The sequence below is a fragment of the Cydia fagiglandana genome, chromosome Z, assembly GCF_963556715.1.
Source record: "Cydia fagiglandana chromosome Z, ilCydFagi1.1, whole genome shotgun sequence".
In the NCBI taxonomy this organism is placed as follows: domain Eukaryota; kingdom Metazoa; phylum Arthropoda; class Insecta; order Lepidoptera; family Tortricidae; genus Cydia; species Cydia fagiglandana.
This window is the reverse complement of record NC_085959.1, coordinates 25,213,474-25,227,153: the sequence shown is the minus strand read 5'-3', so window position 1 is coordinate 25,227,153 and position 13,680 is coordinate 25,213,474. Positions and strand designations below refer to the sequence as shown.

At 40.7% G+C, this 13,680-nt stretch overlaps 2 protein-coding genes across 2 annotated transcripts in view; one reads left to right on the top strand and one right to left on the bottom strand.

Annotated features, from left to right (window-relative positions):
• On the top strand, positions 1-5,997 carry LOC134678270 (kelch domain-containing protein 4). The gene is made up of 9 exons (XM_063536753.1): positions 1-180; positions 330-503; positions 1,128-1,249; positions 1,588-1,696; positions 2,018-2,245; positions 2,795-3,007; positions 3,118-3,289; positions 3,560-3,778; positions 5,847-5,997. The coding sequence occupies exons 1-9, from the start codon at positions 70-72 to the stop codon at positions 5,981-5,983; spliced, it is 1,485 nt and encodes a 494-aa protein (XP_063392823.1). The 5' UTR covers positions 1-69; the 3' UTR covers positions 5,984-5,997.
• Positions 5,998-6,692: 695 nt separating this feature from the next.
• LOC134678269 (uncharacterized) overlaps positions 6,693-13,680 on the bottom strand; it is a 77,028-nt gene continuing 70,040 nt past the window's right edge. Inside the window, exons 10-11 of the mRNA XM_063536752.1 lie at positions 13,162-13,314; positions 6,693-12,824 (exon numbers count right to left, since the gene is read on the bottom strand). Of these exons, the coding sequence (XP_063392822.1) occupies positions 12,514-12,824; positions 13,162-13,314 (464 nt within the window). The 3' untranslated portion in view covers positions 6,693-12,513. The remainder of the gene's footprint in view (positions 12,825-13,161; positions 13,315-13,680) is intronic.

Here is a 13,680-nt window from a genome sequence, read left to right as displayed (position 1 = left end):
TTGGTGATTTATTTTGCAACACAATAAATTATTGGGCTCTGCTGTAATTAATATTTAATAGCTAAAATAATGGGTAAAAAGAAAAATAAGAATAAGATTAGTGGTGCTGTTAAAACAGCAGCTAAAACAGATAAAAAATTGGCTAACAAACTTAAAAAAGAACTTGCGAGCTTGGGAGAGGTTAGTTCATGCGGCATTCACGCTACAACCCCGCAAAAATATTATCGATACCAACAAAAAAGATATTGCTTACGGTAGTATGTATATAATATATTCGTGGATATTCATCGTACTAAATCGTTAAGTCTATTTATACCTTGTGCTTTTAGGAAGACATAGCTAAAGTTGTTGCACAGATTGAACAAGAGGAAGCAAAGCGATCAGCTGCTAAAGAAAAGAATTTACCCGGGCCTCCTTCGCCCAGAGCCTACGCTAGTGTGACTCCACACCCCATAAACAATGAGCTTATTATTTTTGGAGGAGAATACCATGATGGACAAAAGGTAAAAAATTGCGCTTTAACAGCTAAGGTACATTTCAAAAGGTACTTAATACTAGCTGCACTTGCACTCTCTTCTTAGTCGGTACACTCTTGCCAGACTGGTCGTGGTCATCATTGAGAATCTCATTGTCGCGGACTGCAGCTTTCTGGGTACATTCGTAAACTGAGCACTTAGTTGTGGCCTTGATCTGGTCTGTCCATCTCATTAGTGATCTACCACGTGGCCTGGTGCCTTCAACCTTTCCCTGCACTATGAGATGCTCTATGGAGATCTATGGATATAGGCACTTGCACTATGTAGTGTTAAATTAAATATGTTTAATATATCCATACTACAATTTATAAATGAGAATGTGTGTCTGGCTGTTACCTCTTTATGCTTAAACCGCTGAACCAATTTAGATAAAATTTGGTATAGAGATATGATGGTTTTTATCCCACAAATCATCAATTAAGGGGGTGGTTATCTGGTTAACTGTAAACCGATTCTGGTGAAATTTGGTATGGAGATAGTATGAATTGTAAGGAAGGATATAGAATAGATTAACACACACACACACACACACACACCAACCACCACGTTTTGTGCTTAGTGGGCTGGTCTGAATGTAGTTGTTGTTTACAGACATATGTGTACAATGAGCTGATTTTCTACAATCCTTCAAGTAACATGTGGCGCCGTGTGAAGGCGCCAGGGGCGCCGCCACCACGCAGCGGCCACCAGGCGGTTGCCACTCCAGCTAATAAGTATGCTTTTTCAATTATATGAGAAACGAACATATTAATTATTATTCTAAACCATATTTTAAGGCCCCTGTGCATATTGGGCCATCGCAAGCCAGTCCAAGGGATGCAGCCATGCGGTAGAATGAGATAGCAATATCACTTGCTCCCTCTAACGCATAAATGCGTCCCCCAGACTGGCACATGCTGGCCCAATATGTGCAGGGGCCTTTACCTTCATACACCAATATTTGGGTATTTATTTTACGAAATTGTATTGGCCATTTAGAGACACAAAACAAACAAATCTGATGTATGAGTTTTAGTTTTATTAATATTATAATTTACTTATTTATTGACAGAGGCGAACTATGGGTATTTGGCGGCGAATTCACAAGCTTGTCTGAGACACAATTCTACCATTATAAGGATCTGTGGTGCTACTCCCTCGCTGAAAACAAATGGGAAAAGGTATACAAAAATTAATACTGTTATAAACTGTAGTCAGGCAAGCCTATGTAGGCGCAAAGGGATGATCCTTAAAATATTTTATTTTATTTCGTGCCTTGTTCTAGTGATACATTGGTTTGGCGGACTGTATTTTATTTAAGTATGCTGCTCTCCTAAGCCAAATAGCGCTATCTCAAAATAAATGATTTTGAAGATGAAATTCTCAGCAATAGAAAAAGTATAAGTTTGCAATGAATTTTCTTTTGTGATGGCGTTATTTGGCTTAGCAGGGCAGTATGTATGTAAGTACCTAAAACTAAAATAATAAATTGTATTGTAAAGGTAGTAGCGTCGAACGGTCCGTCGGCGCGGTCGGGGCACCGCATGGTGCAGCTGGGGCGGCGGCTGGTGGTGTTCGGCGGATACACGGACGACGGCCGCGAGTGCCGCTACTTCGACGACGTGTACAGCTTCTGCCTCGACACGCGCGCCTGGACCAAGCTGGCGCCCAGCGGCCGAGGGCCCTCGCCGCGCTCCGCGTGCGTCATGGTGCCGGCCGGCAACGATGAGGTCAGCTTTCTCTATAGGATTGCTGTATCTATGCACTATGTGGGGGGTTCAGAGATATCGACTCGACCGATTAAAACCTGTGCAGCATCGTCAGATTCGGTGTACTGTCGATATGTATAGTTTTGTCAAACATTACCACGCCGACTTACATTAATCATCAAAGTTTGCAAATCAGTACACATGGGATTAAGTCTGATCCGCATGTCCAATTTTCGTTTAAGATATGCTACATACAAAACGTCAACTGATAGTGATGTGACAGTGTAGTTTTCACTCGCCCTAGAAGGCCTACCGAAAACTACTTCTTTTGTTTGTCTATTTGCCTCTTTATTCTCTCTCTATTGGCCGAATATGCAAAAGCGATGAGGCAGGTGAGAAAATGTTGATTATCGATATTCGCAGTAGGCCCTTGGGTACCTAATTCCAGATCTCTCGTAGATCATGGATTTATTTAAATTATTATTGCCTTACGGTCATGAATTACATATCTATTGAATGGATTGAGCACACGAAAACAACATTGACTAATGGAGAGTGGTGTTTCGTCAGCTGATAGTGTACGGCGGGTTTTCACGGGCGCGCGAGGGGCGCACGGAGCGGGCGTTGACGCACGCGGACCTGTTCCGGCTGGCGGCGCGGCCGGACGGCGGCTGGGCGTGGCGCGCGCTCGCCGGCGGGCCGCTCGCGCCGCCGCCGCGCGCCCAGCTCGCCGCCGCCGTCAACACACACTCCTCGAGAGCATACGTTTTCGGTGGAGTCACAGTGAGTTTACAATTTACTACAATCCCCTGTTTTTTATTCTTTAATGTATAGACGTCAGCTAAAAAGTTTCCAAATTTTACAACAAAAATCTAAAAAGGTGCCGTTTGCAGGATGTAGAAGAGACAGAAGAAGAATTAGTAGGTGAAATGAGTGATGATCTCCGAATGCTTGACCTGGAGGCGGGCAAGTGGCACAGCGTGACGCTGCGCAGCCAGCAGCCGGCGCCGCGCGGGCCGGCCGCGCCACCCGCTGACGCTGACTCTTCACCGGACGCTGTCACAGGTGCGCTCACAACCGTTAATAGGTACTAAAATGAATGCAAAGGAGCACATTGAATTAACATTTAAATACTTACATCGAAAACTGTAACGTTGTAGGTATTTAAATATTTTCGTTGCAAGTACTTAGCTAATTAAGTTTTTTCTGTTATTTCTATTATTTCTAATTACATATATATTTTAGTATTTTATCTCACCTTCTCTCAGCTTTTATACAGTTCAGTGCAGAGTTAGATACCGGTCCGACTATACATATTGATATACTTGTTTACAGTGGTAACTGACGAGGTATTCACAATGAAGCTGGGCGGCGCAGCGCCGGCCGCCGCCGCGGCCCCGGGCGCCGACGCGCCGGCCCGCGCGCGCGCCGCGCCCGGCCCGTGCCCGCGCATGTCAGCCATGATGGCCGTGCAGCGATCTGTTCTCTACGTCTATGGTGGAATCCTAGAAAAAGATGAAAAACAATTCTACCTGTCTGATTTGTATAGTTTAGGTGAGTTATGACTATCTTTAACTTCCTCTGCACCCAAAATTAAACTACCGTAAGCTAAAATTAAAATGTGACTGTAGAGGGTCTCAATATGTAGGTAGGTAATACACGATATTGGCTTATACAGCCTTGAAAAAAGTTGTCGTTTGTATAGTCTGCAATAGACTGAAAGGCCTATGATGAATACGCGAAACAAATGGATTCCAAACGTTTAGCTTCTTGGTTAACATATTAGTAGTTTATATTAAGTGTGTGACTACATAATGAGAGGCATTAAAATACGCTTGTGGGTTTACGAAACGAACTGAAAGCGAGTTTCATAGAAAACAATCCCATGTGTGGTTAGAAATGACATGTTACGACCGCCATCGAGGCATCCGATCACACACGCAAACACAATAAGACGTCATCTCGTTTGAATGTGGATGCGCTATAAGTGACCCTTCACATTGAGGCCAGTTTAGGCGGAATAAGTAAGCGTCATATTGAGGCCTTTTTTATTAGGGTTCCGTAGCCAAATGGCAAAAAACGGAACCCTTATAGATACGTCATGTCTGTCTGTCTGTCTGTCCGTCCGTATGTCACAGCCACTTTGTTCCGAAACTATAAGCACTATACTGTTGAAACTTGGTAAGTAGATGTATTCTGTAAACCGCATTAAGATTTTCATACAAAAATAGTAAAAAAAAACAATAAATTTTTAGGGTTCCCCATACATAGAACTGAAACTCAAAAATTTTTTTTTGGTCAAACCCATACGTGTGGGGTATCTATGGATAGGTCTTCAAAAATGATATTGAGGTTTCTAATATCATTTTCTTCTAAACTGAATAGTTTACGCGAGAGACACTTCCAAAGTGGTAAAATGTGTGCCCCCCCCCTGTAACTTCTAAAATAAGAGTATGATAAAACTAAAAAAATATATGATGTACATGTACACTACCATGCAAACTTCCACCGAAAATTGGTTTGAACAAGATTTGGTAAGTAGTTTTTTTTTAATACGTAATAAACCGTAAACCGCAATTTTATTATGTTACTTGCTGTTACGGAACCCTTCATGGGCGAGTCCGACTCGCACTTGGCCGCTTTTTTGTTATCTTACGTGACGTAACGTAGGGGTTGCGTCATGCAGGAGGACGGCGGGGGACGCTAGCGTGCGTAAAGAAACAAACATAAAGATATCGAGAGAGAGAGAGAGAGAGAGAGATAACACTAATCAATGTGTATGTCGGCGGCCGATCGTAAGATCAGGCAGATCGTAATGTTTCTGTGTAATGTTTTAACGATTGTCACATTAATCCAATATATAGGTAGGATAGGTTCGTTAGGTTGCTTCAGATGCCCGAAGGGCAAACTGTCCAGAAATAGGAGCCCCGACGCGGGGCTCCGTCGACTCAGGGAACGAGTCAAAGATTTTCACGTTTCACAATATGCCTAGGAATTTCACGATATGCCTGATTTTACGATCGGCCGCCGACATGTACACAGGCTCCAATGTGGACGCCAGCCACACACTTATCCGTAGATATGCTACCTTTACCCGGATTGACCAATATGGCTACGGCTTGAGTATTCAATTTTCTACTGAATCAGAGAACGTTGGGGCCTTGAGTTAGCTAGACCAAGATAAATCTGCAACGATATGGAAAGTACACGCAGTGCAAGTGTTATTTTTACGTCATCATTTATAGAAGCTTGCCGTTTAAAATACATTTTTGAAGTGAAAACTTCTATAGTGGTACTAAACTCGAGTACTAACAGTGATGTGCTTAGGGGTTTCAAGTAATGCGACGAAATAACGATAGATGGCGTTAACCTCAATTATACATAGTACGTCATTGAGTTTTCACTTCTGCCGGCACTCCCGAAGTGCAACCCGTTGTTTTTTTTCGGCAAATCAGGGCTATAACCGCGAAAATCGAAGTTCGCAAATTGTGTTCGCGGTTTTTGAACGCATCATAGATACGTTTACGATATCTGTGTAGATAACATATAGAAGTATACATTGTGTATTGTAAGTATGTATTAATTGTTAGGTAATTACCGTGAATGTGACGTATGGTTACAGATCTGCACAAGCTCAGCGAGTGGAAGACGCTCGCGCCGCAGCCGCCGCTACCCGAGTGGCTCGGCTCAGACTCTGACTCCGACTCCGGCAGCGACTCCGACCAAGACGGCTCCTCCACTGAATCTGATCAAAATTAATATTAAGCCATACAGTGTATATACGAATATATCTACGGTATAACTACTCTGAAGAATCAAATATACAATTTATTATAAACTGAAATAGTTGTCATATGCCTAACACCATGAACCCCTATTAGACCACGTCACCACGGCGGGACTGGTCCCTATATCTCCACTACTTATTAAATATTTACTATTTCAAATCATGGCTTAAGTCGAGTCTACCAGCCAACATGAGAACACAACTTAAAATTTGCGTTTAATTACTCTGCTTTGCCACTCTTGTGAATGCTGTCATCTCATCCGTTTACAAGTTGGTGTGGTAAAAAATATCAATTTTCTAAAATGTTAGTATCCTGGGTGCAGGGGTGCGAAACTCTTGACTTCGGTCAAACTCGGCTCCGCTCGGCTTAGCATTGCTCCGAGCAATTATTAGGGTTGGCACCACTTGACTTCCTTTTGCGTGCACGACCACAGATAAGACAATCACTTGATTTTTCACAACCCTAAATAGCCGAAAGGGATAGTGCCATAAATTAGAAAGGGGCAGCATGATTCGACCCTGAACCGCTGTCAAACTTCGTTTTTGTAGGAAGTTTCCTTTCTGTACGGTAGTACGAGTATTCCATTTTTACGTGCCTGTGTAGCCCTCGGGTACATGTAGCCCGATGGTTGACTGTTAGAGAATGCCATTAGGGATTTATTAAATAAATAAAACAATCAATTCCACATGTTATTGTTTATTTCTGATCTTAAATTGAATATCTACTATATATATTTCCAAAACACCATTGCATTACCGACTGTGATAACATTTTAACTACATAGGTACAATTTACAATGAACGCTCCGGTCTCCGCCGTGCCGCGGAAACTGCTCGATATCATGCGCTCAGTTCCAATGCCATTACACTGTTTGACTAGACTCCCCATTGGCATTCAAACTGGCTGGTGTTTCTGACGATAGAAATTGTAGATACTTCACGTCAGTGGGCCACTTTAATGTTAGCTACTATGTAAATATGAGCAGTTTCCAGTGTTGTATTAATACATATAACATGCATGACATCATTGTTCAATCGTATATTTATCATTTATGAATGCCACAGCCTAACATAACATAACCTATCTGTTTTGTATATTTTAGCACTGAATATGCGACACAATGTTTAGTATTGTATTGTGGTATTATATTGTGGTTAGTCATGCAACGTCGTGCCTAGGGAATGCAATCTCGCACCAAGATTGGCGATTCGAGATCACGCACGAAAAATCTGAATCGAGATAGGGTGTTTCGAGATCTCGACCGTCACACTTTCGAGATCGAGATTAATCTCGACGAGATCGAGATTTGACAAAATAATTAAAAATGTGTTATTTTGAGCAAAAATCTCTAAGAATTCCGTAAATACCACTTATTTAGAGTACCTACGTCATATTTTATTATGAAGATCTTCAAATTAATCAGCATTTAATAAAAAAACTACATTTATTTAAAAAAAACTAATAATATGGGTGTAGCTCTAATTTGCATGTAATTATGAAAAAGAGGTATTAATTATTTTTAATTTTACAAAATTGTAAGCAGAGGCAGTAACATGCTCAGTTGATATTTTTGACAAGCACTCAGCAACTTACAAAAAAATCTAGGGTTAGCGAGCAAACATCATAAATAATTGTGACTGGGTACGTTAAGTTCGTCCGATTTTTCCGCACAGAGCGCGCCTCAGTGATTTTATCGTCAGCTAAAGCCGGCCGCATACAATAGCACTGCCTGAACAACATGAACCTAAGGTCAAAAAGATTACTCAAAACAAAGTAATTCACACGGATCAATCATTCAATCTCGTTCGAGATCTCGAAAATATTAATCAAGTCCTCGACCGAGATTGCTAAAATCGAGATTTCCTGTCAACGAGATTGAATTTCTAAAATTCGTGCGACATATCGCGAGATCTTAAATTGCGAGATCGAGATTGCATTCCCTAGTCGTGCCTGAAACATGCTAAAGCTGTCAAATACCTTTAAACGAGCAATTTTTGTATATTTATTTAAGTATATATATATTTCGGAGATCTCGGAAACGGCTCTAACGATTTCGATGAAATTTGCTATATGGGGGTTTTCGTAGGCGAAAACTCGATCTAGCCAGCTCTTATCTCTGAGAAAACGCGCATTTTTGAGTTTTTATATGTTTTCCAAGCAAAGCTCGGTCTCCCAGATATTATATTATTAAGTAAGATATATAATTTATGGAAATTATAAAGCCTAAGACAAATTCGTGCCTCAAATTTGTCAGGTGATGTAGATGGCGCTGTGTGGATCCGGTACAGTACCGTAAAAGACGGTACAGTACTATATATACCTAGGTATATACCTACTGTTTCGGCTCATTCGGCTCTTAAAATAGGAGGCACGTTTTTTTCTTAGGTTTTCCTCTCTATTGCAACCAATAACTATTGCTAAGGGTTACGCTCACAATGATATGTAAATATCCCACATTGCGTGCACTGAAATATGCTTAACTAACTTATTAACCGGAATACCTTGCCTACAATCATATAACAATTAATACGCAGGAGGGATCCACCACCTCCGCGGGCAGGTTTTATGTCTTGCCGTAGAGAAATACATAAGCAAGTTTGTGCCCACTCGAATCTATACAAGAATTTCCCTAATCAATAATAATAGTTGTATTTTGTATGGAATAAAGGGGACACTTTTTTATTTTAATTAATACACGTGACTGCGAGTCGAAATAACCCAAGAGATAGATTTTTTTTTCTGAAAATCCCCAAGTAATTCAGTGCCGAAAACATAATAAACACTTCAGAAGTCATAAAACAAAAAAGGAATAGGCCACTGTTGTATGGCGACATATAATATGTACGAGTAGATTGCAGTAGGAGTTAGATAGCAGCGCGTGCAGCCGACCCGACCTGCATGCCGGGGTACTGTTAGGCCGTGGCAATATTTAATCCTGCACTATCGCTGTAGCGTTAATGAATCAACTCGGTACCCTGTTTCGTTAACTGTATAAAAACTACTACTACTAGCCACATTCAGTTTTCATGATAGTAGTTAAATTACATAATTTTATATAACATTAAATACGATATTTACATTAAGTCTATACAATGTTACAAATTGTTGAGTTATAATATGATAAGAACCGTAGTTCTGGTTTGCATCTTCAATTTATTTTAATGTTATAAAATAATGTTAATATATTATTGAAAGCCTTCAATTTACTGGCTTAGTTGTTAATGTATGTCCAACTCATGTCCAACTTCATATTATAGGGTGGTATTCATAATAAGATAGAGTAAGTTGACGTCTGCGGGCGTTTACTTAATGAGACTTTCGTACTATGGTAAAATGGTATGACCAGGGGCCCGTTTCTCAAAAGCTTGTAACTTGTAATACAAGCGGATGTCACTTTATGACAGCTTTTGTTAGAAAGGGACTTCCACTTGTATTACAACTTACAAGCTTTTGAGAAACGGGCCCCAGGGATATATGATCACGCACCATGTTGCAGGATTTTACTAGAACCATTTTTTTTTTCATACTATTCTGAACAGTCACCCTATATATGAGAATAATAGCGCCGCCCCTGACAATGATCATATACTACTGGTCAGGCTTTACTTATAAAACTAGCGTTGCCGACTATTGACTTGTGAAAAGGTCCTGGCGCCTATTATTTTGGAACTATTTTTATTCATGAATTAGTTCCTTTTGTTTCAGGATTCTTTCAACTCTTTACTAATTTATATTTTTACGAACGAAATATTTTAAATTGCTGCCATTTTGCGTTATCTTATTCTGAAAACCACATAACGATTCTTGTAACTACTAGTAAAAGTTGTGAATAGGTTTTAGATAACTAAATCGATTTCATTTCAAGTAAATGTTGTATAGCGGCGTCGACTCTTGTAAACCAATAGCCATAACGTCCTCATATTCAGATTGCGACAACAATTCGCATTGTATACAGCTGCGCTTCGATAGCTAGATACGTATATAAGTGAGACATTATTACTTTTTCATCACACTTGCTCGAAAAGGATCTTATTTCATGCCATGCAGGTGTACTGAAGGACAAAGGCCTTTATTATTCCGGCTGTTTGTTATGTTTCTAATTCATACGAAATGACGAGGTTTAAATAAGTTTTACTTTTGAAATACTAACGTTTATACTTAAGTGTTTATGTTTAAAAAATCTTTAATTTGTTTTTACACAATTTTCAATTGAGGTTGAATGCCGGAAAGGTGGTGGTGCCTTTGATGTTGCTTTGATGCCAAACCTGTCAAAACATGACAATATGGCGGACGAATGATTGAAATTTCACCTTATTTAAAAATAACTCGCTTACAATTTAGTTTTTTCTTCGCAAGTGTGGTGAAAATCATCGTGTGTAACTCCAGGGGTAAGTTATATTGCAAACTTGAGTCTTTTCCGAGCACCTTCATTTCCAATATATCACTTACCCACCTCGATACACAATGTACTATTTTTTCATGCAACAATTCCTTTGGAATAACACAAAGTTACACAGTAAATAATAGAGAATATACAATAAGCACAATGGCACACAAATCAGGCATACAATATATTATTAATTTGGTCCCGTAGCTCGCACATATCGCGCTTCACCTGGCGATAAATATAGCCCGCGTACTCTTGCTACTCGCTATATATTTTATTAATGTGGATTTTGTTTTAATCAAGAGTTATATACAGCTGCTTTATAGCAATATAAAACAAATACATGTATGTGATAATAATTGTAGGAATTGGCAATTTGGCAGGTACACTTGTTATTCGTGCACGGCGGGTCGCGTCGCTTGGCGAGTCGTATTGTCCTTGAACGGAAACATGTTTTTAAATAATTTAATGTGTCTGATATCATACTTGTTCCGAGGCAGGCTTTGGGCCTAAATTGCTGCAGACATTGAGTGCATAGTACGGGGTTAATATTTAAATTTATATTTAATCTTACATTTATGAGATGGAAAGAATGCTATAAGACAAAAACATAAGATTTTAGCTTATACATTATTGATGATTGTGCGTTTCTTTTTTATGTTAGTATGGCAAAGCTCGACATTAATAGAAACATGTACATAATATCCACTAGCTGATGCCATTATATGCACTAGCTAGCTAGAGCTCGACATGGTGAACCCTATCGGAGTGAAGGTGCAGTCACCTCATTTCACACTGCAAGCTTTGTCATGGACCGCGGTCGGCAGCGGACAGCTGACGGGTGACAAACTGTAGTGTAGAGTTAGACCGTAAAAAGTCTGCAGCGATTTTGATAGCCCATGTAGTGCGTCATTTTAAACGTCAAACTTCTATGAAATTATGACGTATAAATAACACTTACACTGCGTGGGCTATCAAATCCGCTGCAGACTTTTATTGGTGCGACTATACATCAAATTCATCTATAAATAAAAAAAATGATACTAAGAAAAACAGTAAAAAACAAATATGGTATAAAAGCGATATAGTTACATCACAATAGTTTTTGCTTAACCGTCGCGTATGATCAAATAAAATTAGCTATATTATTTATATAAAATAAACGAAAGCGAATCAGTCTCTTAAATTAATTTTAATATTAAGTCTAATTTATATGTACATTTTAGTTAAGTCATTTTTAACGTAAAAGAGTCATTATGTGGATTTGCTCTTAGAATTAAAAAGTATGTATACATAAAATATGTATAAATATTAAATATGGAGAAATACACATAAACATCCAAGTTTCATCGTTAGCATTCCACACAGACTCACTAAATAGTATACATACATTAATCTGACGCATAACAATAGACATATTACATTCACTAGCTAAGTTAAATTTTACACTTCATGCACAATAACAAAATGTGCTCGGCAGTGGCAAACGGGCAGTATTGTATATTCAGCCACTCGTATGGATTTATTTAGGTGGCAAACTAAATCCAATTGTTACATTCACGGGGTTTTTGTTAGGGGTGACTATTTCCAGTCGGCGGCGACTATGCGGTGGCAACATCGAGCCCTACCCAGGTTCGAGCCACCAGCTTCGCCCACGCGACTAACATTTTAATAAACGCCACGTATTGCAGACAATATGCATGCGTCTTTTTATAAATTGATAATATATAAAAACCAGGACTAATAATAATATAAAAAAATAATAAATAAAATCCACAATATTTCACAGTGGTCGTAAATCGTTTTACAAATTTTCTAGGAAGTTCATGCTCAGACATTCTTTCCTATATTTTTAGTAGGCATAACCTGTCCACTTCTTTTTATCACAGCAGCGCTCACACGCCATTCTACTTCCGCTTTTACTGACTAGGATACTATTATCCGATTCATTCTCTTCAGTTTATCCGAAACGTCACGTGTGGAAACTCATAATACACTTCCGAGGTCAGACGCCACTAGCAATTGAACTAGCCAGTACCCCGCACACTTCCGCAACGGCCGCTCGCACGATCGATCAAGTAACAAGTCCAACACTGAAGTAACGAGGGGTGCGGTTATATCAAGTCGGTGATGATGGTACCGAACCACGCGCAGACCACCGGCAGCGCGTAGGTGAAGAGCGCCTTCTGTAGCGAGGGGCGAGCGGGGGCGCCGGCGGCGCCGGCGGCGGGCGGCGCGGGCGGCTCGGGCGGCGGCGGCGCCGCGCCCACGTGCCCGCGCACCTGCACGTTGTTGGACTTGGGGCTGTCCACCACGCCCGGCAGCCCCGGCGGGCCCGGCAGCGCGGGCCGCTCCGTGCCCAACGGCTCCTCCACCTCCGTCTCCAGCGAGTCTTCGTCGTCCCGCCGTGGACCTTCGCCCGACCCTGCAATCATTACAAAATCAGTATATCAACAACACACACATATATAAACATTTGATACATATTGTCGAGGCGAGGAATAGGCCATTTGCAGGCTGAGTATAAATTTGAAACCGACGGCCTTGGGAGTTCATTTTATTAAATACGACACACAAGCAAATGATGTCATTAATTCCAGCCGAGTCAAAAATATATTCCTTCGCCCTTAACATTGACACAAATTATGACACCAAACATTTCTCGGATCAAAATTGGAATAACGCTCAACATAAACTTAAAAATTGTATCAAATTGGCAGCAATCCTGAAGTACAAAAACGACAATTGAATGAAATAGTGACCTTCAGGATAGTCTGTGGGCGGGTCGCGGTCCTCGTCGTCGTCGGGCAGCCGGTCGCGGCCGTCCTCGTCGTCGGCGTCGTCGCCCGACCCCGACCCCGACCCCGGCTCCGTCAGCGAGTGCATTTGCGACTCCGCTGCCGCCAGAGAATCACCTGGTAAACACAATCACTTACACTCAATACATCATTCATATGTCATCGAGTAAAATACTTGAGGGAAAACCAGCTATCCCAACAATAGTTCACTCATTATATCCAAAAAACCGACCCTACCCGTGAATAATTAGTTCTTGGATTCTTTTTTCGTAGGTCCCTCGGGGGGCACTGGGAGTGTAAATTCAATAATTTTTAAGAAAAAAAAAACCGACTTCCTTGGGGGCCGATGAAAGATTATTGTAGATGGTACACTATGTAGAAAAGGAGGTAAAACCACCCACTTTTCTACTAGCATTTTTCTTCTGTATAATGGCTCCTCTACAGGATGGGCCAACGCCAGCCACTCCAAGGGACGCAGCCATG